At 41.4% G+C, this 27,212-nt stretch overlaps 1 protein-coding gene and 1 long non-coding RNA gene across 2 annotated transcripts in view; one reads left to right on the top strand and one right to left on the bottom strand.

The window, feature by feature from the left end:
* Positions 1-6,017, top strand: part of LOC137624362 (tyrosine-protein phosphatase 10D-like) — a 303,867-nt gene extending 297,850 nt beyond the window's left edge. The window contains exon 29 of the mRNA XM_068355068.1: positions 5,424-6,017. Within this exon, the coding sequence (XP_068211169.1) occupies positions 5,424-5,455 (32 nt within the window). The 3' untranslated portion in view covers positions 5,456-6,017. The remainder of the gene's footprint in view (positions 1-5,423) is intronic.
* LOC137624363 (uncharacterized) overlaps positions 1-27,212 on the bottom strand; it is a 71,554-nt gene that overhangs the window by 22,992 nt on the left and 21,350 nt on the right. Inside the window, exon 3 of the long non-coding RNA XR_011040724.1 lies at positions 18,810-19,045. This is a non-coding gene — a long non-coding RNA (uncharacterized lncRNA). The remainder of the gene's footprint in view (positions 1-18,809; positions 19,046-27,212) is intronic.

Raw genomic sequence — 27,212 nt, 5'->3', positions numbered from 1 at the left:
GGATACTTCCTTAAGCAACCCAAGGACTTCTCTGAGGATCCCAGTAGTAAGGCCTCCTCCTCCGGGGAGTCTAGGTCATCCACGATTCCAAAGTCAACAGCATGGATAGGGGCCTGATCGACTATGCCTATTTCCAAACCCCTTAACTACCAAAATTGCTTTATCAAGACTAATGAAATCTCTAAATGGAGAAAAGCAGCCTTGGTTCTTGGGGGTTATGCCTCAGGCTCTGAATTCTGAGTGACTGATTGAGAGTTTTCTGGCATTCTGACATCTAAGGTTCAGTGACGGTGGCTGAATTCTGAGCAAAATGGATCCACTCCAAACAAATGAAGCATTTTTCAGGGCCCAAGCCTTGCCCCAATCAGCAGAACAATCACAATGCAACTGACAACACACATTGCCTCATTTCGGGTTAGCCAAGTTATCATTTCCAACGCGGATGCATCTTGGTTTAATGACACTCATCTGTAATAGAAATGTTTTAAATAAAAATCCTTATTATAAACATTCTTGGAAGGGGTTAGGAAGTCTCCCATGACCACCAAATTAAGAAAGATAGGCTCACAATTCAAATACCCACTTACCTAAAATATTTACTTCAGTAAGACAGGCGAGGGTTTGTCTTAGACCCAATATCATATAACCTTATGGTTTACCAAACCAATGGTTATGAGAGCAACTACTGAAGTTAGTGTACCTAACCTTAAGATAGAAAGAGATTTACAAAGTATATAATTCTATTTTACCTCTCTTCTCCCCCTCCAATACCCATACCAGACTAATATGGAAAGAAAATTCCCTGTAAGAACAGCTGACTGACCAGTCAGCCCTTGCATCTCATGGTCATATACCCAATTGTAGGAGGAGGGGAACATCTCCCTCCTAAAATATCAATTATTCCAACACAATCATGTATGTGTGAATAGTCTAAAAGTAGGTTTTAAAGAACCATTGTGTTGCAGCTTAATAGACTAATTCCACCTCAATGCTAATTGTACCAAGGATATAACTTAATAGGCAAATGAACACTCGGTCAGGATTCAGCTCACGTTAAGCCAGAAACTGATTGCTGTACAATATAAGTTAAAATATTCACCCTTAACCCAGCTAGACTGCCTCAAATTAGGTTATGCTAGCCTAGCCAAGGTGTAGATGCCAAAAGTTAACCTTCCTTTGTATTTTATAACTGAATGTAACAATTGGAACTCTGATAACGGAATGAAGTTACCCAAAATGGCATCGGCAATCAACATCCCTCCTTTTAGCATTAGAAAACAATAATAAAGTTTGGAGGGCAAAAAACAAAATACAATTACTTGAATACCAACACAATTAAAGTATGCTTTTATTTGATAATTAAACCATGAAAGAAGGAAAAAACCTGAATACAGGTATGGGCACTTAACTTGATAATTTTCTTGAAGTGATTTGATCACACAAAGATATGCTTGTGTATTCTTTTGATGACTAATCATGAATGGAGGTTGAGGGTTTGTTGTGACGTAGGTAAGCCAGTGATGACTGGGAAGATGATTCTTTTCTGGGATGCCTTGCATGACGTCACTTACAGCAGGCAACTTTCAGCTGCTGAGGTGCTGTGGCAAGTTCAATTGAGTCTAAACTCGCGAGGTCTCCCCTATACACACTGAGTCTGTGCTTTGCATGTTGATACATTGGCTCTAGAGCAGGGGAGACAATATTTCTTTGGTAATCATGTCGTATTGGGTTCCCTGTTCTAGCCTTTCACAGGAAAGTCCTTGGGGACCACACAGCACTTCAACCCCTAATAGTAATTCAATTACATTATTAGATTTCTGTTTTTCAAGTCCTTGTGGAATAATTGATTTTAGTCTTGGTGTTATGTAGCTGGCCATGCTTTCCTGTATTTATAACTATGAATACTATTATTTTTGTTGTTATATGAGGAAAAAAGTCTAGGAGTGCCATTTATGGCGCAGCAATTATTTGTGGTTTTTCCTCATTTATAGTTATTTCTCCAGAAGTTCATTCATGATATGATCAAAAGAAAGCTAACAAAAGCATCTTAACACACCTGGAAATATGAAGCTTCTCCTGTAACTCCCGGAAAGAAACAAGTCGGGGAAGGGTGAATACAATATTAGAGAATCAGTCCAAGGATACAACATTTTATATATTTTTAGGCAGCTATGTTGCACTAGGTTGAACAATACCAAGAACATTTGCATTTGAGGTTTACCACAAAATTATCTACCTACTGCATGCTCTGCAATTGTCAAAAACCTATAAAGAACTTGGAGTTTATAAACTAAATAACAGTAGTGCATACTTACTTTGCTGCAACCATCTGCCAACAATTTTGCCAACCTAGACTACTTTGTCTATTTTTGAAGAAATCAACCCTCATTCTACATGGAAATAAAGTTTTTTTTTAAAGCCAGGTTTGTTAATTGACAAGCTGAAATGTAATTTCCTAACTAGCATCAATGGGTACCATTAGTGAAGGAAGGTTTCATATTTGAGTGATAACTTATGGAGAGTTGGAATCCCCATTGTAAAGGTCAGGAAACACCTGATTGTTGTTGGACAAAGATGAATGGAAAGAAATATAAGAATGCCCTCTTCTTTTTCAAGGTTCAAGACCAACCTTGAAGCAGTGGAGCATAACTGCTTTACCACCCAATTGAGTGCTTATCTTACTTGGTGACTTGTAATAAATATGACCAGAGTCCAACAAAGAATCATTCGCTTTTCTGGACTCTTGAGCCTGATTTTTGCTGTTAGGCTTCTGATACTTTCTGTGTGGGCCAAAGATGAAATTTACTTTAACTGTTGTTCTTCTCAGAATATGCTCAGTCACAATCAGTAGTTTTCTCCTTGGAATGGTACAATTCTTGTCTCAAATGTTGACCTTACAATCTGTCTCCATTATCCAACAGTTGGATTGATTATCAGTTACCTGACATCCTGACATCCAAGGTCATTGACGACCAACAGTTAGAGCACCAACAGTCATGGTCCTAGTCTCGGATAAAGAAAGTTGCCTTAAAGCAGTAACAGCCTCTAATATGAATACAGTACAGTATTGTTGCTTGAGCAAAAACAAGAAAGTTATTGGTTTTAAATGCTGGCAAAGCAATCTTCTAAGTCAAAAATGAGAATGAGAATAGGCTTGGTAAAAGCAATGAGGGATCAAGAATTTTTTTTTTAATTCATGTACCTAAGGATCAGAGCGAGCATGCATGAATGTGTCTAGTAACATCTTTTACCATTTAATGGGAAAATAACTTGTTGTCCTTGGAACATGTAGGACACTAATAGTGTAGTTAGTGAGGTCATGAAAGGAGATATGAAGGGAATAATTTGATTGATATACCTGAAGCTGAGGAAGACCTTGATGTGTCCATGAATGAATTCAGTGTATTTGAAATCGAAGCTATCATTAAAAAAGTCAAGAGATGGAAAACCCCTGGATACGATGGAATAACTGCTGAGATTACATTGGCCAAAAATGAAGTAACTCCCAGAATTATTATTATTATTATTATTATTATTATTATTTGCTAAGCTACAACCCTAGTTGGAAAAGCATGGTTTGAAGAGGCAAAATCTGATGAATGGGAGCTAGGTGTATTGGTGAAAAGGGCAAAGAAAAGACATCTGACTGATAATTAAAGAGGCATTACACTTATGCCAGTTATCATGAAAATATATAGTATGCTCATTCTAAAGAGACTAGAGAGAAAGATTGATGAAAAGCCGAGAGATAAACAAGCAGGATAAGTCTGTTCATGAGCATTGAACAGTTGGAGATGGTGGAGAAGAATTGGACTGAATTGGTAACAAGAAATTGGCTCACCTAGAGTATGTTGATGACGCTGTCCATGTTAGAAGAACACCGCAGGACTTACAAAGCTTGCTTACCAGAATGCATGAAATATTATATGAGGTTGGGCTCAAGATAAATAGAAGAAAGACAGAATATGCAAAAATTGGAATATGCAATGGAAGAGGAAATATCATTGGAAGGAGAAAGGAATATCAGACAATGGCTAGGTTAAGAAAAATTTGGAAATTAAACCGCCTGAAATTACATATAGAAATAAGGCTATATATCAGTTTAATGAGATCGGTGTTACTGTATGGACATGAGTCATGGTATGACAATGAAACAATATCCAACAGATTTTGTAGATTTGAGAACAAAGCCCTCAGAAAAATATTGGGAGTTAAATGACAGGAGAGGATTAGAAAAACTATGAGAAATATTACTCGAGTGCCATATGTGGACGAGATCATGTTGGGCATGCCCGTCCCACTCCCCAAAAGGGATTAGTTCACCAAACTTTCAATTGGGCTCCTCAAGGCACTAGAAGAGCTTTAAGACCCAGGCCTACATGGCTGAGGACTATGAAGCATGAAGTAGATGATGAATGGAAAAGTATTGATTTAAAGCTCAAGATAGAGATGACTGGCGAAATCAAACTGAGGCCCTTTGCGTCAATAGCTGTAGGAGGAAATGACGATGATGGTTAATAGTGTAGTGATAAATAAGATATGTTGTACCATGATGAAAGTAAAACTTTGTTAAAGTTGTAGATGTTACTATGATAAAAAAAAAATTTGTACACTACTAATTATGCTTAAGAATGTGAGTACTAGTTATAAAAGAGTAGCACAAATAGTAGTGAAAGCTCCTCACCTTAGCCCATAACATTTATAAAGACAATTTGATACATACGAGGAGTAGAGTCAAACATTTTATTAAGACTAGTAAAGATTTCTTAACATGGCTGAATAAAGTATAAGTAATAGTCTGTACATAGAAAAATTTTTGGATATGAGGTTGATTTGATTTGATTTTTTACAATTGTACAGTATAGTATTTTTATAGCAATAATCTCACTACACAGTGTAAAATTAACATTTAAGATTGACTTTTTGGTTTTTTGAGTACAGAACTACCTTACCACTCTATCACCATGCATACAGGAAGACTGGTTTTGTATTTGTATGTTATATAACCAAGCCACGCTCATTAATGTTGGTGTTTATTTTGCTCAGACTAACATAATCAGTGCATACTATATAGTATAAGAAGCCTAGTTGTGCTGTGATTGAACATAAAAAAAAATTATGTAAATTTATAGTAAATTTCCAGTTGCAACAATTAAAGATTAAAGTTAAAACTGAAATTTGAGTTTGCTTATACTATACTGGATGTGAATAGGGTAATGAATGCATGATTTTACTAAATTTTTTTCAATAACTGTCTCCACCATATTTTTAGTTTTAACATATATTTTCTGGTATTCTTTAGCTTAAAGGATACCCTGAATTATTTCATTTAATTATCAACCTGTTTCACTTAGAGTTCAGTGATTGGCTTCAATCACTTGCCAAGCAACATGAGACTACATTGATATAACTTTCTCTTTCAGATGACGAAGGAATAGCCGAGTCAGGCATGTGACAGGAGGCCTATGGCTTGAAGCCAATGAACCAATATGATAAGGGCTCAGGTATTGTGGGAAATTCCTTGAAGCCTTTTAATGATAAGGGGTCACGGCAAAATGGGAAATAGGATTAGCTGTAATAGCTATTACCTTTGCATACAATTCTTGCATACCATTTATTGTTAATAATCCCTTATTAACAGAAAGTGTAGTGAAGGGAATTTCTCAAATTAGTCATGTACCAGTCAAATCATATTCACAAGATAACTTCTGTAGTTATTGCAAAAGTTTTGGAGTTGCCTATTGCAGTAAAGACTGCCCAAGATACTGAAGGGCTATGTTTAAGAGACCCTGCAAAACCTAGAATAAGCATGACAGTTAACAAATGAACTCTTTCATGTAAGACATCCATTGTTAATGGTTGTAGTTCAACATGATGTGTGTGATATACAGTACTACATGAACTCTTTTGTTTAAATTTTATTTGTATTTTACTAACTGCTGAAGTGAAAAAGAAAGTCTTTTGAACTGAATATATTGAATATATCATGTGAGAGAGAGAGAGAGAGAGAGAGAGAGAGAGAGAGAGAGAGAGAGAGAGAGAGAGAGAGAGAGAGAGAGAGAGAGAGAGAGAACAATAATAACTATCTGTTTTATTCTCAATTTTTGTAATTAACAGCTTACTTTTCCTTTTTCTGTATATTTATATCTTCATCTAGTTTCCACTCTTTTCTACTAGTAATGTTTTTTTTTTGTATTTGTAAGTCACTCCTGTTATGAGTGACTCACATGAGCAGGATATAAATTTAAATGATATAGTACAGGCATTTCCTTTTGAATAACTACTTGAACCAGTTATTCAAAAGGCATCCAAATTAGCTTTTATAATTTATGCATAAGAAACAATTTACACTTTCATAAATTGAATGTTCATAGCGAATCTCGACTTTTAACGAGTTTGTGCATCATACGGTACTGGCAACAGTATTTTGCCTTTTAACTTGTCATCTTTTCCCTTTGGTCTTTCCCCCCTGGTTTTCTGACTTCTTTAACTTCTTGTTGTTCCAATGTGACTTCTTTCTTTGAATCAGATTCTTTATCAGCGATCTGTGGCAGTCAGGAACTGTCTCTGTAGCCTCAATTAGAGTACTTAATATTAACTACCTCAGCTTTATGCCTTGTATCTACTTCAGTTTTTATGCCAATGGTGTTATATTGCTTATAAGAAGGCTGAGACAGCTTTACTAATATCCAACTCTGTGCACCTTGGTATGCTTCCTTGTTTGGCTCTTTGGTCTTTGTAACCCATATCCAGTCACACCAGATTCATGAGGACTTTTACAATTACTAAACTTTGATTTTTCTGATGAACTTGCTAGCTCTCTGCTCAGTATATTTTAATACTTTTTGGGACTGCTAAATACATTTCAGCTTGTGAGAAGTGACTGATATTAGGACAATTTTTTACTGAAACAAGTACATATCTATAATGTGTATTTGGTATCATCACAGAGCCTATAAATTTTATTAACATCTAAAGCAGGATTTTATAGACAAAAGTTCCCATTTGAAAAGAGGGAAAGTAACACTGACTACTGTGAAGTTTAGGGAATGGAAAAAAGTCAATAATAACTTGAGAAAGTTTATAAGTACATGTATTATGTCTTGAAATAGCAATATAGCTTTCTTTAATGAACTATAGATGCAACAAAGAGAAACTACTATTTTATGATGCACTTAAATTTGTTCTCAAACAGTAAACTCTTGCCTAGAAAGATAGATAGTGTAACTGTATGTAGCTGCCTTTCTAAGGTAATATCTTATTTAGATATAGAACCAATATACTCAATTACCTGAAACCATTTATTTGTGTATCCCATTTATCACAGAAAGTATTGCTAACATATATTGTTTTATCTTCCAAAACACCGTACACTATGGTAATTAGAAAGGACTCTTTGCAGCCTCCCTTCAGCTCTCTGTTCATTCTAGTGCCTTCCCATATATTTGTAAAATTTCTATTCCCATTAAAGATTGAAGTCCTGCTTGCTGGAAATTTGAATGGAACTATTAATTATAATAGTCTGTCGCTTGCAATGTTAAACATTTTACATAATTTTATAGTAGAAGAAATAGGCTAGAGTTGCTAGGTAAAAATAAAGACTATAGCAAAGTGATTGTTATATGGAATATTTTCTATGATCACCTTATCAATAGAAGTGCTCTCACTTTGTGTCCCATTTGTACATTTGTACATAGATTTTAAACTGAAATTTGTGAGGCGAGGCAGGAAATATTTTATTTCTATGGCATCATATGAACGGATACGGTGTCAGGATTGCTGCGACAGTAATCCTTGGCAACTATGTTTTGAAATGGTAACTCTTGATGTTTTCATACTTTTCTGTAGTTGATTTAATGCTCATAATGATGGAAAAAATAATGTTCACTAATGATAAGATAATAATAAATGTATGTATTTGTTCCTCCTACTTTATACATATAAAGGAGCTTACCTTTGGTATTTTTGAAAACAGTAGTGCTCTCTCTCTCTCTCTCTCTCTCTCTCTCTCTCTCTCTCTCTCTCTCTCTCTCTCTCTCTCTCTCTCTCTCTCCCCTGATCAGTCCCATAATCTAAAAATAGTTTTGAAATGTAGTTATTCTTTGTGGTGCAAATGATTACTTAGTTTACAATTCAAAATTCAAAAGCAACTTTAACTTGACCTCACATTCCAGGAAAATTACATGGGCAAATTTAAATGATAGCCTGAGAATTGTGAATACTCAAACCAGTCATAACCATATGGGTATCCAAAACCTGTCACTGAAATATAATGTATTGTTTTCCTCTTAGTGCTAATATGCTATGGCCATGACACTCAGGGTGTTAGTATTTTCATAACTGCACATAACTTTATTTGAATAATTTTTAGATATCTATCAAGTGATTGCTTGTAAAATTTCTAGTACAGATGCTCTAATGGTATTTTGAGTCGGAAAATGTATTGTAAAAACTTGTTAGATCTATAGCAAGTTAATAATGATGATATTTTCTTCTATTCATGGTACAGCAAATAACTAGTTGAAAGTGTTTAAACACGAGTGCCATTTAAACTTATAGATTTGTACATTTAAAATACAGGTACTATATATAGTAGTTATAGTAATCCGTCCATATATTATTTTATGTATACTTTATATAAATTGTGTATATATATATATTTTTCTTAATTCTCATATAGATAACTTTATATTGTATATACGTAATTCTTATGAAAGGTTGTCATTGATATAATTAAGTTTTACAAAACGTTCAGTGAATATTTTGAATAGCTTTCTTCAATTTTACCACTATTGTCTGTAAAAATAGGAAAAAAATATGTGTAAACATAAAACTCTGCTTACTCTTCTCTTATCTTCGATGTGCTCAAGGATTCTTCACTTGAAAGGGCCTATGTACTTAATACTTTTTACTGTAAAGGGAATTTTGCTAAAAGCTTTGTAATACTCAAAGTTAAAATTAGGACAAACTGTAGATACTCAGTAATCCGACCTATTATGTCTTGCTCTGAAATATACTTTCAACAAATTGTAATTTGATCACGCCACCAAATCTAATCATGGCAATAAAGAATAAATTTCTGGCACAATTGAAAATGATTATGTCCTCTGAAACATCATCTGAATTTGTTATCTAAATTCTTCATCTCTCCATATCTTTCAGGTCTTATCTTAATTAGTCTTTCCATTGATTATGATTTGAATTTTTGTTAGCTTTCTTCTTTCAAGTGTAATGATCTCCTTTGTACTATTTACAATAGTTTTATCAGCCCTTTTCTTTACATAATTATTTTTATATCCAGTAATTTATATGCTTGCTTTTCCTTAGTTAATCTTAAGATTTATTGAGCTTTTTTATCCAGAAATGTATCTTTGAATACTGTATGTATTTTTATTTCTGGGCTCAATCCCTGTGCCGCGCAGTGAAATGCTCCTTAAGCACCATTTCAAAGGAATATAACTGCTAATATTACCAGAGAAAAAATGTAAAGGAATGCTAGGTTGAACTAGCTCGCTCACCTAATGGTGTCGGTATAGACTGGGGCGAAATACCAGAGGTCTCGTACCATTTAGATTTCTCCTCTTCGAAATCCCCCAATAGTGAGGTGCCGTTCAACCTCCCCTGCCTCGCAGACCAGTACTACTAACTCAACCCACGCTTGCCCAACACTCCTTTCAAGCACCTGTTTGATATAAGTCCAAGTTTTTTATTTCGTGTGTTTCATTGGATTTATCATCAACTTTCTCTCGATGGCCGATTCCCAAGATACCCCATCGAAGTTAAGTACCTTATCCATGAGTTTTTAACGAGATTGGGCAGTGTCATCTTTGTTTTTATTATTTAGAAGTGTTTATATATGAGCGGCGTCCCCGTTCTTTCTTTCGCCTCTGCCCTTTGTCTCGTTAGTTCGTCCGTCTTTTATATTCGTTCGATCCTTTAGGAGTTTTTTCCTTATATTCATCATATAGCAATATTCATTTAGTACACCGACTTTATGCTTTCATATAGCATTTATTTTATGTTATCCTATGATATCGGTGTTAGCGTTTCATCAGGAGTAGGTTATGTTGGTATGCCTGCATTCGTGCATGTTGGTGGATAGCGTCAACATTGAGATTGTTTCGCTAGTTCTAGGAGCTTTAATTTCGACCATCTCACTTATTATTAGTAAAACCTCTTGTTTTATTACGCTCCACCTAGTTTTACGTTTGGTTCGAGTGGGACTCTCGCGTATTTTGTTGTTTTTACTGTTCGATCTACCGCTTCAGTAACTAGGTTGGTACCCCTGCTTTCCATCTGCTGATGGCGTCATGCTTCCTCCCCTACCACTCGCCCGAGTCCCTCTCTCGCCATATTTTTTCTGCATGCCTAACCTTACTTACGTGATTTCGCTTTTAATTCATTAATTATTTTTATGTATTTGTGCATTGATATTATATTTATTGCTTACTCCGTTATGATCATATTTTTGGGATTTTCATGTCATGATTAGGGGATCTCCAGTTGGTAGCCCTGTCTACCACTGCGCACTGGCGATTTCCCTGTACCATTACACCCCCCCCCCCAACAAGTTGGGGAGGTTATTCCATCCCCCCCCCTTCAGTGTACACCCTTCCTCTCACTCGATGGTTGTTGGTTATGATTTACGGGTCAAGTATGCTTGTACCTCGGTCTTCCATCAACGTTCCGACATATTGAGGACTGAGTATACCAACGGGGTATGACTTAGTCTCTTTCATTCATACCGGGCGGTTTCGTCTCCCCCCTCCCGTCGCCATCGGTCGGGGAGGGGGAAGGCCGGGACCACCGGGGACTATCACACGTGATTAGTCGGTATATCTGCACCTTGGTGTAACCTTGCTTTTAATTACGGTTGTTAGAATGAGCACTTATATTAGGAGTGTCCTCCCCTACGGTACCTCATGCTATTATCGTCCGTATAGGACTTATTATATCCCATATCATTATTTTATATTCTACATGAATCATTACCTTTGTCCCGGTACCTCAGGTAAGGTAGGGAGGGGGGGTTCCACTGGCTCCCCCCGCGCTCTCCCGTTGTACCCTCCCGTCATCAGACATCGGAGCCGCCGAGCTCTTAACTACATGATCGGTTGACACTGACACGGTTTTGATTAATATCCTCCCTCCGGGAGCCCTATTCATTACAGACATTAGTTTTTGATCATAATTGGCGTTTTCTATTTATGTACTTTAAGGATGTATCTTGGGTACTTTAAGTTTACTTTAAGTTACTTTAAGTTTACTTTAAGTTTACTTACCAACCCTGTTCCCCGGCCACGGGGGCCCCGGAACTAGTTATGATTATATATTAATCTCAGTTTTTTTGCATCCTTTTTCATACCCGGCTCTGCCGGATTGCTATTGGAATAGTCTCAGTTCTCTGCATGTTTAGTCTAAGGCTATACATTTATTTTATTAACTGGCAGGTCCCGGACCCTCCGGGACCCCTTATAGAGAAACTAGTAGATGCTCATGGACTATTCCTTTTACAGGTGGTCCGTTGCCGGATGACAGCCTGCGCGGCCGTCCTTCACCAGCCTTGCGGCCATGCTGTCTGTCGGTCCCACGCGGACTGTGGGATCCAGATGGACGATATTGTGGTATGGCACCCTGACAACTGCCTTATCTGTTATGACCTTATCTCCACCCTCGCTTCAGATTCGGTGAGCCTCTTTCAGTCATTTTTGTATTTACTTCCCTTCACTGGGCGACATCAATATGATAGATAATCATTGACTTCTGTTATGAATCTTCGGGTTCATTTATCATTTTGTCCTCGGGTTTGCTAACCTTATCCCCGTTCTTTCAGAGTTCCCAGGCGGTTAAAACTTCAGCAAGAGCCACTTTGAAATTGTGGGTAGGCGGCTTCGCCCGTAACGTAAAGGCCAGGAAGCCCTACGTCCTCTCAGAAGATTATTGTAGACTTATCTACCCGAACGCAAAATCTTCGGCAGCAGTGCCTAGGCAAGTGGCGGCTCCTATAATTGCTGACATTGCGGAAATCGTAGAACTCAATCTCGTCCAGGATACAGACATCCCTGACGACCCGGACCCCATTGAAGACAATGTTACGGCTCTGACCTTAGACATAGAGCCCATGGTTTTTGACGAACCTGACACAGGTAAGGTTGTAAGTGAGGCAGGTGGGTCTGGCGCTAAGACCTCTCTTCTTAGCCCCTCTTTTTCTCCAACTTCTAATAATTTTTCCTTTCTTGGTTTTGAAGGGAACCACGAATCCTCCCCAAGATCGCTCTCGGTTCCTGCCAAGGTCAAATCTCAGAAAAGACCTTTAGTGAGGACTCGTCAGAATCCTACACTACCTGGATCATCGAAGCCCAAGAAGGCTCCCCTCCCCGGAGCTCCTAGTGACTCGACTAGCACTGCCCCTATGTCTCAGGACCCGGGAGTGCAGTCATCCCCCTTAATTACCACAACCAACCTCGACCCGGAGGCCCTCACGAATATGTTGTCGAGGGTCGTTACAGAGCAGATTAGTTCTATACTTTCTGCCGTCACCAGAAGACTAGATACCCTGGAAAGTGGACTGCCTCAACAACAGCAGTTCCTCATCCCGGACGCCTCAAAACTTCCACCCTTCACGAAGAACAACCCGTGGAAAATGGCGCTCCACTGTCCTTTCACGGACGGAATGTTGACCATCGAGGGTTTTGGGACCAGGCCCATTGAAGATTTTGAGTTCTTCCCTCCCGGTCTTCAATTTCCTTTCCCCGGCTTCGCCCGGCTTACGGAAGAGGCTCTTGTCCGACTAGATAAGGTCCCTAAAGAGACCGTTATCTTTCCGAAGGAACAGGCTCAGTCTGTTTGGGTTCGAACCTTAAATGAGTGGGGTTGTACAAACACCATGCTGACCCCCCACAAGAGTACTTACACCATGTTTCTTGTGGACGAACAGACCCCCACTCCTTGCGTCACCAAAATGGTTGAATTAGCCCTTCAGGCAGTGACCGAAGATAAGCCTTTGCCACAACTCCGGGAGACAGATCCTACATCTCTGCTGTTCCCATCAGATAATGAATGTTGGCTTAACATTCAATCGACATTCACTTCTGGTAAGCTATCCGCGGACTGTGCATCGACGCAATTCAGTGAACGCCTCCCAAGACTACCTGAAACCTTAATCCGACTCGAGTTCGAGTCCCGGTCTAGGTTTAGCCGGAGCCTCAACATCTCGACTATGGCGGAGATGTTTTCTCTTACTTATGACGAGGAACACTCTTTTAAAGTTATGACTAAAGCCACCCTGCAATCTTTGTTAGCAGACTGCTACGACTTCTTGGTGACCAAAAGACGTTGCCGTAAGCATGTCTTATCTGAAGCCACTATCCGCCATGAGCCAAATAAGCTCATTAAAGCCTCTGCTTGGGGTCCGGACCTTTTCCCGGAGGACATGGTCAACTCGGTATTGAGCGAAGCTGCCAGAGTGAACCAGAGCCTCAAAGTCCGTTGGGGTCTCACTCCCAAACGGAAGTTCGAACAATCGAGCATTCACTCCCGGGGCAGAAAAAGGCTACGCCCTTATAGCTCTACCCAATTCCGCCAACCTATTCAAGTAGTCCAGTCGGCCCCGGTCTCTCAGGGCATCCAACCCTCCACCTCCAAGTCTCAGCCCCAAGTGAAGTATGTCCTCGTCCCTGAAAACCAAGTGGCTTCGAACTCGTTTACCTCTCCTGTTTATAACCCGGTCTATGAGTCCCGGTTTTCCTCCCAAGGATACCAACGAGGCAGGGGCCCCGGTTCGAGGGGTTCTTTTCAGAACAGAAGCAAAGGGAGATATTTCTCCCGTGGAAAAGGGTCACGTGGTGGCCGAGGCGGTAAAACCTCCAACTACTGACGGTCTTCAGGTAGGAGGGAGACTTTATGTGTTCCGGAGTCGCTGGAAATTCAGTCCTTGGGCCTTCAGCATAATCTCCAAGGGCCTGGGGTGGAGTTGGATAGAAGGGCCTCCTCCACCGAACAGATTCCATCAACCCTCGACACCGGACCTACTTTTGTTTACCCAAGATCTTCTTCGCAAGAACGCGATCAAGGAAACGAAATATCTGAAGTTTCAAGGTCGCTTATTCAGCGTTCCGAAGAAAGACTCCGACAGCCGAAGGGTCATCCTCGATCTGTCTCGACTAAACTTGTCCATTCAATGCGACAGGTTTCACATGCTTACCGTCTCGCAGGTGCGAACCTTGCTTCCCCGTGGGGCCGTCACCACCTCCATCGATCTTACCGATGCTTACTATCACGTTCCAATAGCGAGACACTTCCGCCCATTCCTAGGATTCAGACTGGACGACAAGGCTTACACGTTCAAAGTGATGCCTTTCGGGCTCAACATCGCGCCCAGAATCTTCACGAAACTGGCGGAATCGGTCATTCAGGAACTCCGATCCCACGGAATCCAAGTCGTCGCATACCTGGACGATTGGCTAATCTGGTCAGACAACGTCGAGGATTGTCTCAAGGCAACAAACAAGGTGATCCAATATCTTCAGTTTCTGGGATTCCAGATAAACTTCGGAAAGTCTCGTCTGACACCAAAGACCAAATTTCAGTGGCTGGGATTACGGTGGGACCTACGTTCTCACACTCTATGTCTCCCCAGGTCCAAGAGGATAGAGATTGCGAAAAATACCAAACGCTTTCTCGGGGAAAAGGTAACTTCCAGAAGGAACCAGGAGAGGATTCTAGGGTCCCTACAATTCGCTTCAGTGACAGACCTCCTTCTGAAAGCGAAATTGAAAGACATCAACCGAGTTTGGCGCTCCAGAGCGAACACCAAACGTCGGGACAAGAAGACACGCCTTCCTCCCATACTTCGGAAGAGGCTTCTCCCATGGACAACCACCAAGAGCCTATCAAAATCGGTTCCGTTGCAGTACCCCCCTCCAAGGATAGTCATCCACACGGATGCCTCCCTATCAGGTTGGGGAGGCTACTCCCAACACAGGAAAGTTCAGGGCCTTTGGTCTACAATGTTCCAGCAATTTCACATAAACGTCCTGGAGGCCATGGCTGTCTTACTAACCTTGAAACGTCTTTCCCCGGCCAAGAAACAACATCTGAGGATAGTCCTCGACAACGAAGTCATAGTCCGTTGTCTAAACAGAGGGGGCTCCAAGTCAGGTCCCATCAATCACGTGATGGTGGCAATCTTCTCCCTGGCGGCCTCAAACCAATGGCACCTATCCGCCGTTCATCTGGCTGGAGTTCGGAACGTTGTGGCAGACGCACTCTCCAGGACGGTACCGTTGGAGTCAGAATGGTCACTAGATCGCAAATCCTTTCAATGGATCCTCTTCCAAGTGCCGGATCTCCAGGTAGACCTCTTCGCGACGGAATCCAACCACAAGCTGAAATGTTATGTGGCCCCCAACCTGGACCCTCGGGCTTACGCCACGGATGCCATGTCTCTCGACTGGAACGCCTGGGAAAGGATTTACCTTTTCCCACCGGTGAACCTACTGATGAAAGTGCTGGACAAACTTCGAACCTTCAAAGGTCAAGTAGCCCTGGTGGCCCCCAATTGGCCCAAGAGCAATTGGTTTCCTCTTTTACTGGAGCTGAATCTCCACCCTCACCAGATTCCCAACCCGACTTTGACCCAGATAGTACAAACGTGCACTGTGTTCGCTTCCTCAAACATTCAGACCACCCTAACTTTATGGACTTCATGAAGTTTGCGGCACACAAAGGGGCTAACATAGACCCCCAGAATACTTTATTTTTAGAATCTGACAAGAGAGACTCCACTCTTCGTCAATATGACTCAGCGGTCAAAAAACTAGCTAAGTTTTTGAAAGATTCTAGTACTGACTTTATGACACTAAACCTAACGGTAACCTTTTTCAGAACCTTGTTTGAGTCGGGCTTAGCAGCCAACACTATTACTACCATCAAGTCTGCCTTGAAGAAGATTTTTCTAATCGGCTTTAATATAGATCTAACAGATTCATTGCTAGCTTCGATCCCAAGAGCCTGTGCCAGACTGAGACCATCTTCTCGTCCTAGCCCGATTTCCTGGTTTCTCAATGATGTTCTTAAACTAGCGTCAGAAACCGTCAACGATTCATGTGAGTATATCCCTCTACTCAGGAAAACTCTCTTTCTCGTGAGTTTGGCATCTGGCGCCAGGATTTCGGAATTAGCTGCCTTATCAAGGGATCCAGGCCACATAGAGTTCCTTCCGTCAGGAGAGGTCCTCCTCTCCCCAGACAAGGTCTTCTTGGCCAAAAATGAAGACCCTCAGAATAGATGGTCCTCCTGGAAAATCATCCCTCTCCTTCAGGATCCTTCCCTATGCCCGGTTACCACTCTAAAGTCCTTTCTATCAAGGACTTCCTATAAGACCTCGGGACCCTTGTTCATCAGGGAGCGGGGAGGGACTATAACTTTGAAAGGGATCAGACAACAGATCTTGTATTTTATTAAACAGGCCAATCCAGAGTCTTTTCCTCACGTCCACGACATTCGGGCGGTAGCGACCTCAATAAATTTTTTCCATCATATGAACTTTACAGATATCTCTAAATATACCGGATGGAAATCCCCCTCAGTGTTCAAGCGGCACTATCTTAAACAATTAGAGGCCCTTCAACTCGCTACCGTAGCTGCAGGGAGCGTGGTATCCCCCGGACAAATTCCTTCTAACTAATCCCTGAATCCTATATCTTCCACCTTCTTCCTCTTACCTGCCTCACTTACAGTTCCTACCTGAGTTCGGTTTGTTGTATCACACCCATGGGTGTTCCTAGTTCGTAACATTGCCATTTTATTATCATTGTTCAATTTATTTTTCCATACGAACTGTATTTCTTTAGTGTTCAAGTGTATGTAATTTGTTCCAGTGTTTGACCTTAATTGGTTTTGTTTTAAGTTAATGTTCTTTTGTCTTCCCTTCCTGGGATATTATTCCTTATCATGCTGATGTTATTAAAGACGTCCGTCTTCTACGTTAACTTTTGATTAAACCACTGTTTGTTATGTTGATTTTTATTCGTTCCCGTATAGTTAATAAAGTTTGGGTTCGTTTTCTCTGGTACTATTTCACTGCGCGGCACAGGGATTGAGCCCAGAAAAGGGATTTTGACGAAGGAAAAATCTATTTCTGGGCGAGAGACCTGTGCCGCCCAGTGAACCCACCCTATTTGCTCCCCCCCTGTTCAGACCCCAAACTTAAGGGTGCTGTAAGGAGTGATGGGCAAGCGTGGGTTGAGTTAGTAGTACTGGTCTGCGAGGCAGGGGAGGTTGAACGGCACCTCACTATTGGGGGATTTCGAAGAGGAGAAATCTAAATGGTACGAGACCTCTGGTATTTCGCCCCAGTCTATACCGACACCATTAGGTGAGCGAGCTAGTTCAACCTAGCATTCCTTTACATTTTTTCTCTGGTAATATTAGCAGTTATATTCCTTTGAAATGGTGCTTAAGGAGCATTTCACTGGGCGGCACAGGTCTCTCGCCCAGAAATAGATTTTTCCTTCGTCAAAATCCCTTTTTTATGATACAGCTTCAGATGAATTTGAAAAGCTATTTTTATACCATGTAATTTTTTTATATAAAATACCTTGGCCTGTAAATATTTTCCAGCTCTTGGAATAACCCCTTCTGTGGACTGATGAACAACAGTTTGAAATTACTGTTGTAAATTAAGAAATTAATTTTTCCATTTAAAATTAGTTTGACAATACTCACTTGCACAATCAACATTTGCTGATAGATCTTGCCGCAGCAACTTGATTTTATTTTAATTTACTCTGTAACCCATTTACAAAGTATAATATACACACAGTCCCGACTGATATGGAAAATAATCACATATCAGTGAATTAATAAATTTTCATATTAATTGATGATAGAACGGTCTGTGATACCATTAAGTTAATGAACTGGTTGACATGCATAGCATTGTATCATTGTCTAATAATTCTCTATGCATGTTGTCTGCAGATTTCTCTTTTCAAGAATAAGATGGTGACCAACAGTTAACTAAATTAATGGAATCATAAACCATTCTATAATTAGGAAAGAAAGTGGGACATAGGTAGATGGAGAACGCTGGCCAGAAACATCGACCCCACATAAAAGTGGGAAAAGATGCAGACAAAGAAGAAGAAGAAGAAACCGTTCTATAATTGATTAACATAAGCTTTGAAACGGTCACTGATACATAATCATATTTCATATAATTCTATAATTAGTGTGTGTGTATTATTCTTATGCAAATAGATTATAGAATAGATTGAATTAGAAGCAAATGTTGCCTCAAGATCTATCAGCAGATGTTGCTAGTGCAGTTGAGTACTAGACAAGTAATATGTAGTAGTTTTTACTTTGCTAAAAAAGACAGCATTAACTATATGACATAATGAGAACATGTGAAGTTGGCACTTCTGAATTAATAGCCTCTTACTTTTCAAATGTAAGATTTATGTGAATGGTAAATGTTGCTTATCAAATTTTCACTTTTGCAAGAAAAGATTTCATTATTAGAATATTAATAGTCTCCCTAATATCTGTATTAAGATAATATCAATAATTGACTTGATGAATAGCTAGATTTGTAATGAATGTGAAAGCTGTCACAAATTTATGTATATATTGTACAGAAAAAATTTACATATTGTGATTGGTTGAAAAATTGTACTTACTTTCAAAATCCTGTTATATTTATATTTACTGTACTGTATTTTCAGCTGCTGTAGTATAATACCCATGTACATAAGGCCACATTTATAGATTTTGTTGATAGTAAAATGTTACGAGAAAGAACTTACTTTTTAATACTCCTCATTTCAGTTACCAAAACTTTCCTATTGGATATCAGCACTCATATTTAGAGTGCTTCTTTTGTTTCTTTTCTTGACAGAATTTAATCTGAAGTAGTTTCTATGGTCAACATCTCTTACTTTCATCGCTCCTCCGACGCAACTTAGTTCTTTTTGATGTGCCAGATTCTTGATTTCAGTTAGCTACTGCTGTAGTTTATCAGCAAGCTATTTCTGAATCTTGCCTAGTGAAAAAAATCATCTATGAATTAAAAGCAGTTATAGTGGAAAAACTAATTATAAAATCTTCAGATGTATGCTATATAGTAAGAATGGTAAAAACAACAATAAGTGCATGCATTGCATACAATTCCATATCTAACAAAAATAGAAACAAATTCAACAAGTATTAGTTACCGTATAGTGAATGATATTCATGAAAATATGCCATATTTAGGCAGTGTAGAATTCAATGTGGATTGATATATCGTTTCTATGGATTACCCAAACTAGGTGCATACTTGTCTCAATTACCTCATTTCTGTTTGGTGGTATTTTTTTAATGGTATGTGTAAATTTGTTTTCCGTACTAGGAAACTAATTTTTTGTCACTAAAGCTAGATTGGTAATTTAGTGCAGTACAATATGTTTAAAAATGCAAAATGAGAATAAAACGTAAAATGGAGGTAACCGAATAAAACTGTATACTTTGTAGTAATAAAAAATTTTCTCTAGAGAACTTGCTTTGTTACTATTTATGCCAGCCATTGACAAATAAAGCAAAGTTCTTTCAGTTTTGATAATGGTAGTAAAGTTAATGTAATTTTTTATGGTATGAATATAGCATGTGACCATACTTTTATTTGTTCTAGTGATAATACCGTATTTATAACTTTATTTACAGCATGGAGCTAGGACAAAGGACTATATTTACCTTTACTTGATTTTCAACATAATTATTTTCAATTCAATAGGAGTTGAACTTATGGTAAGTACTTTATACATTATGCATTTTCAAAATCATTTCAATTTTGACAATTTTTCATGGCCAGGGTACTCTTACCATGTAAAAAATAAACTGACTGTTAACTGTTCGTCATAATTGATATGAATAATAATAATCTTTACCGTGATAGAAAACAGCAAATTTATAACATTAGGAATTATCAGTAAATCTGTTGAAAAAAATCTTAAATCTACCTTTAACCCTTGGAGGGAGAACCAGTGGAGTTTTAGTAGCCATATGTAATTTATACTTCCTGGTAATGGAGCAGATAACTGTAACAATTTTCATTTCTGGAAACAAGCATCAAAATTGGTACAGTACATATATTCCTTGGGGATTGCTCTTTTAAAATTGCAGACTTGCTTATTTGTTGTCAATGGTACCAGTAGATTGGGTTTGTGCATGTTTTGTACCACTATAGAAGGGTAAGGGAGATGTGCATGAGTGTTGTAATTCAAGAGGTATTAGTTTGTTAAGCGTAGTTGGAAAAGTGTATGGTAGAATAATGATTAATAGGATCAAGGATAAAAAAGAGAATGCAATCTTAGAAATACAAGGTGGTTTTAGAAGAGGTAGGGGTTGTATGAATCAGATTTTTACAGAGGCAGATATGCGAGAAATATTTAGCAAAAGGTAAGGAGGTGTATGTTGCGTTTATGGATCTGGAGAAAGCGTATGATAGAGTTGATAGGGAAGCAATGTGGAATGTGATGAGGTTATATGGAGTTGGTGGAAGGTTGTTGCAAGCAGTGAAAAGTTTCTACAAAGGTAGTAAAGCATGTGTTAGGATAGGAAATGAAGTGAGTGATTGGTTTCCGGTGAGAGTTGGCCTGAGACAAGGATGTGTGATGTCGCCGTGGTTGTTTAACTTGTATGTTGATGGAGTGGTGAGAGAGGTGAATGCTCGAGTGCTTGTACGAGGATTAAAACTGGTAGACGAGAATGACCATGAATGGGAGGTAAATCAGTTTTTGTTTGCGGATGATACTGTACTGGTTGCAGACACAGAAGAGAAACTTGGACGATTAGACAGAATTTGGAAGAGTGTGTGAGAGAAGGAAGTTGAGAGTAAATGTGGGTAAGAGTAAGGTTATGAGATGTACGAGAAGGGAAGGTGGTGCAAGGTTGAATGTCATGTTGAATGGAGAGTTACTTGAGGAGGTGGATCAGTTTAAGTACTTGGGGTCTGTTGTTACAGCAAATGGTGGAGTGGAAGCAGATGTACGTCAGAGAGTGAATGAAGGTTGCAAAGTGTTGGGGGCAGTTAAGGGAGTAGTAAAAAATAGAGGGTTGGGCATGAATGTAAAGAGAGTTCTATATGAGAAAGTGATTGTACCAACTGTGATGTATGGATCGGAGTTGTGGGGAATGAAAGTGATGGAGAGACAGAAATTGAATGTGTTTGAGATGAAGTATCTAAGGAGTATGGGTGGTGTATCTCGAGTAGATAGGGTTAGGAACGAAGTGGTGAGGGTGAGACCGGGTGTAAGAAATAAGTTAGCAGCTAGAGTGGATATGAATGTGTTGAGGTGGTTTGGCCATGTTGAGAGAATGGAAAATGGCTGTCTGCTAAAGAAGGTGATGAATGCAAGAGTTGATGGGAGAAGTACGAGAGGAAGGCCAAGGTTTGGGTGGATGGATGGAGTGAAGGAAGCTCTGGGGGATAGGAGAATAGATGTGAGCGAGGCAAGAGAGCGTGCTAGAAATAGGAATGAATGGCGAGCGATTGTGACGCAGTTCCGGTAGGCCCTGCTGCTGCCTCCGATGCCTTAGATGACCGCGGAGGTAGCAGCAGTAGGGGATTCAGCATTATGAAGCTTCATCTGTGGTGGATAATGTGGGAGGGTGGGCTGTGACACCCTAGCAGTACCAGCTGAACTCGGTTGAGTCCCTTGTTAGGCTGGGAGGAACGTAGAGAGTAGAGGTCCCCTTTTTGTTTTTGTTTCTTTGTTGATGTCGGCTACCCCCCAAAATTGGGGGAAGTGCCTTGGTATATGTATGTATGTATGTAGAATCTGAATTTGTAACTATGTACCTATTCACTAACTTCCTTGTACAGTAATATCATCAGTTCCAGAAATTATTAGAGTAAAACATGCCCATATCTTAAGCATCATCAGTCCAATATATTATTGGATATATGTACATGTAGGCAGTTGACCTATAATGTATTTGTTTGTTGCATATATTCTTGCTCCCTGGATAAGTATACTATAGTGCTTTTAAACCTTACATCTGCAGCTGCACAATGCCATGCAGGTCAGACCAAAGCAATAGCATTTACATCAAAATTATCGTTTCGACTTGCATTTACACTTGGTCAGCAGGTGGAAACTGCAATAAATGGGAGCTTTATCCTAATGATCTGCCTCAGATCTCCTTTCCCAGTCCACCCCAGTTGGCAGGAGTCTGTATTCGTTTCTGACTGACATATTGTAGACTGAGATGAGATGCAACCCACCTGGTAAGCAGGATGCTTCACATGCTGCATCAGCACTGCTCAGGTTGGAGGAATGGTTTCATATGGCCAATGCTTCCTAGCAAACATGACTAACCTCACACCAACAATACCTTCATCTGTGCTATATCTGTCGTAGATCATGGCCACAAACTTTTACAGGCTCTACAGGTTTTCATCATCCACTACTAGTGAGTAATAGCAGAGTTTGCTGAGGACACCACCGGAAACCTCATCACGTACATTCCAGATTTGCAAACAGGCTTCTCCTTGCCACGGAAAGCTAAAATGACATCGCAGTCAGCAGAGGCATGGAAGAAGAGCATCCATTTACTTTTTTTTTTTTAACAGTGCAACATAAGTCTTATACAAGGGAGTTCCTTGAAAGTACTCCCTGGGAGTAGTGGATAGTGGTTTACAGTCGTCTTTGGGCGACAATATATCACATTATCTTTGCTTCTGGATAGGTGGCACTGGTTAAGGTGACTTGCTCCCTGTGTCTACACTCTATTAATCCCTTGAAACGATATCAACTCTTCTAATATTGACAGGTAGACCTTTTTTTCGTGTCGTTTTACCCATTTTCTAAGCTGCTATTCATAGTTTGTGGTATGTTGGCAGCCGGTTGTGAGAATTCGTTCTCTGCACCTACTTAGTGCAGATCCCTTGGAATAATGACATTAGCTTGTTTTAATACTACAGTTAGGACTTCCTGTCCTGCTGCTTTACCATTTTCTAAGTCTCCCTTCCTTCTCCCCCTCCCCCTCACCCCTTGGTAGACTTGGTAGGGTTGCTGTGGAACCTAGTTTCTTTTCCCATTCCAGGTCTCCCTGGCATCTGTGGAATCGTCAGTTGCTATATAGATGGACGGGACAGCTTGTGGGTCTTTTAGTCTGGCTCTGGGTGGGTGAGTGAATGATCCTATCCTGGATCAATTCTCTCTGCTGCCTTATTGGCCACCCCTGGGTGGACCAGCTGTCCCTTTCCCCTATTGTGGAACTACAGTTCCTTTATCTAGTCTGCATTCCATGGTATCTAAGGATACCTCAATTGCTATATAAGCTAGGCTTGCTGGCACAGTGGTTTTGTGGCCTAACCCTTCTTAGGCAGTGAAACTAGAACCCCTAGTAATTCTCTTTTCTGCCTTAGTAGTCGCTTGGTTTCTGGTTTCAGCTCTCCATCTTAGGCTATGCATCTTTCGCTGTGGGGTCTTGACTCTTTTGCTTAGCCGGAAGCTCCCTGGCCAAAGTAATTACCATTTGGCCATACTTTCCAGTCATGCCGGCTTGAATTCTTCTAGCCATAGATATGAGTAGGTCAGGGGTACCTCCCTTATTTCATTAGAAGAGAGCTCTCCCTTTGCCACCTTAGGTGCAGCCTTAAGCTGGTAAACTGTATCTGTTCCCTTCCTCCATATCTGAGGAACATTATCCTCTATAGCTGGTTGATTGCATACCTCCTTGTTGTCAGAATTTTCAATGAATTTGAAAATTCGTGGGATCGTGGGCGTGTTAAACGGCTATCATTATTTGAAAAGGCTAGTCCCCTTCTCTTTATCTAATGTTAACAACTAGGTAAGTGGCAGATTCATTTATCTACTGCCTACTATTGGTCTGTACCTTTCCTCTTACCCCTTGGTCTAGTTCCCTATAGGATCGTCCAATTTTACTTTTTTTGTTGACCTGACAATACCACTGCCGCGTTGTGTCGACATACCTATGGGTAAAGATAGATCAGTCCATAGAGCCACGGTTGCTAGGAATAGCTGCCACCTTGGGCACAGCTGCTGCAGCCTCAGGTACAGCTGCTGCTGGCTTAGGCTGGATGGTATCTGATTTTACCACCTTAGATTGTTTATTCGGCTCACTTTGGGGGAAACAGTGTTCTATTGGTATGAACCTTTTTTCCCCCTATTCTACCACACTTAAGGAATTCTTATAGAATTCAGAGCTGTTTGGTATGAGCTTCCATTGTAGTGTAGCTTTAGTCATAGCTAGAGTATGTAGAAATTTTTGGATTATAAATAATTTTTGAAAATTTTTATTAAACTTCTTCTTTGTCTACTTCTTTTCCCACTTCTATGTGGGGTCGAGGTTTCTGGTCAGCTTTCTCCATCTACCTCTGTCCCACACCTCATCGCCGGTTAATCCCTTTGATCGAAGGTCATCCTTGATACAGTCCACCCACCTTCACTTTGTTCTCCCTCTCCTTCTCGTTCCCTGTACCTCCATTTCCAGAACTCACCTCCCAATATACTGTTCATCTCTTTTCATGACATGACCATACCACCTCAGTCTACTTTCTTGGATCTTATCTGATAGTTTTCTAACTCCTGTGGTACCCCTAATTACCTCATTCTGTATCTTAAGTCTTCTTGTCACCCCACACATCCATCTCAACATTCTCATCTCTGCCACATCCAACTTCTTCTCTTCTGTCTTCTTTATTGGCCACGTTTCCGCTCCATACATCATTGCCGGTCTCACACTGTCCTGTGTACTTTACCTTTCAACTTAACCCCCATTTGTTCCAACACAAATACTTACCTCGAACTACTTTCTTAGGAGTTACCTGTAATCTCCTCTCTACCGACCAGAGTTTTGTGTAGTATACCCTATACACGTTTTCTATGGAGGGCTAACCCGGGAGTGAGAGAACGTGCCCCGAGGGTAGCCTTTGAGCTAGGTCGAGGTCCGCTTGGGTCCCGTTAGTCAGTAAGTTCTCTGGTCGCGACGTGATACCATACTCTCACGTCGCTCTCGTCTCTCTCGACCCTTTGTGTCCACCTCGTCCCGCGTGGTTACCGCGTGGTATCTTTGTGCTTATCCCTTGTGTTCTTGCGTGTTCACTATCCTTCCTTGTGCTTCCCAAGTGTATCCCTTTGATTCCCTTCGTTCCTGTGCCTTGTGGTTGTGTGCTATGGAGCAGATCCGCCGTTGTCCTGGGCCTAGAGCCGGAAAGTCGTGTGGAGCGTTCCTTTCCAAGCCCGAAGTAGACCCTCACTCCCTTTGCTCTTCCTGTAGGGGCAGGATGTGCTCGCCATCGGATACGTGCATTGAGTGTGTTAGTTGGAGTGAGATACAGTGGGTGCGTTACGGCACTAAGAAGAAGAAGTCGTCGAAACGTTCGCCCAGGAAATCTAGCATCTCTTCGCCGTTACCGTCACCCAGTGGACGGTCCGACGGGGCTTCTGTCTCGACTTCCCCTACCCAGAGTAGGGGACGAGGTAAGTCCGTTGCGGGGAAAGAGCCGAGGGTTCTTCCCCAGGAGTCTAATGTGTGTGAAGTGGGGGTTGCTGGGACTTCTCAGGCTAGTGGGGGGCCTGGTAGTGCTGTGTCGGGGGGTTCTGGAGACTCTGCCCTTGTGCTTGGGGGGCACGTTTCCTCCGACGACCCCTTGTGGTGTAGTAATGTTGTGCCTGTTTCTTCGCCCGCTTCGTGGGCCTGTGTTTCAGGTTATTTAGCAGCTGGCGACGCCCAGGGTAAGTTAGACTCCATGGTAAGTGAGTCCTTCGGGTGGAAGCTCCCTAAAACGCCAGGTAGGTCCCCAATGCGGATGGAAGAGGGCCTGGATACCTGGTTCCCTAGTGTAGGGCGTCAGCCCTCTTTTCCAGCTCCTCTGACAGCGATTCCAGAAACCTTCCTACAACCCTCGACCTCTGGTACGCAGCAAGTCGCGAAGCCCTCCGTAGCCCCTGCTTCTGCCCGTCGTGCGGGTGGTACAGTTTTGTCGGGCTCTTCGGATGTTGGGGCTTCGTTCTCTTCAGAAGAGGAAACCAGGAGGAGACATCGGCGCCGGAGGGAGCGGTCCAGGAGCAGGCGTTCCCGCTCAAGATCCCGTTCGAGGTTCAGCAGGAGACGGTCCCGCTCTCCACGGAGGAAGTACAGGTGGAGTAGGTCCCCCGATGGTGATTGGGTCTTCGTTCCCCGTAAGTCTGAATTGCAGCGTTCCCCGGACCGGCAGTCCAGGGATTTCTCGCCACGAAGGCCATCCTTCAGACGAAGATATGACCCTCGCTGGGAGAAATGCGAGAAGGCCGCTTCAGGCAGGCGTAAGGCCGCGAAGCTTCCGGTTCACCCCGCCCAACGGGGGGAACCGTGCTTCCTTACGGGCAGCCTGGCCGAATCAGCACAACTGGTTCGGCCCTCGGACTTAAAGCAACGGTTCCCTCCGTCGGGTCAGCCCACGGGATCCGCGTCCTCGTCCCCCAGAGAGAATACACGAACGGTAGTCCTCGCCGGCACGGCAATGCCAGTTCTGACCCCCGAACCTGGTGCGGAGGATTCCGCCGGGGAAGACCGGTACCACTGGAGGGGAGTGCCTGTTATTCCAGAACCGAAGCGCCTGGTGGGAGTGCCCGGTGACCCGGCTCCTCGGGATCAGGCCGAAGGTTTTGCGGACGGTAGAGAAGGTTCCCCGACCGAGGACTCGGTCTATCGGAAGGTTATAGGCCTGATTCGAAGGCATCATAGGATTGAAGAACCGGTTACAACCGATGAGGACTACTGGAGGTCCAGCCTGACCCGCTTGATGCAGGCACCCGTCCAACAGAAAACATCCCTGGCCTTGCCTGTGGCCCGAGATCTCGTCCTGGGATGGGCTCATGTCGATAGAGTTGTGGCAGGCAATGCCGAAGCTCCCAAAATGCAGAGCTCCTCGAAGTTGCTCCAAGGGATCAAGACACAGAGTAGGGTTTATGTGCCAGAGGGACAACGACCGGGAGCCTGCAAGGTGGAGCCTGCCCTCGACGTTCTGGGACAGGGTGCCACGGAGGACAGAGCCTCTTCAGCCCCGATTTTTTTTTCGCAGTCGGAGGCTGCGATGATGGAGGAGATGTCGAAAGACTTGGTTCACGTCTCCTCTTGGTTGGACTGGTGGGCTTCCACACTGGTAGGTGTTCAAGCCACATATGACTTGACGGACCCGGAACAGCAAAGCCTCCTGAGGG

Source organism: Palaemon carinicauda, chromosome 31 (assembly GCF_036898095.1).
Source record: "Palaemon carinicauda isolate YSFRI2023 chromosome 31, ASM3689809v2, whole genome shotgun sequence".
Lineage (NCBI taxonomy): Eukaryota > Metazoa > Arthropoda > Malacostraca > Decapoda > Palaemonidae > Palaemon > Palaemon carinicauda.
This window is presented reverse-complemented; position numbering and strand designations above follow the sequence as displayed.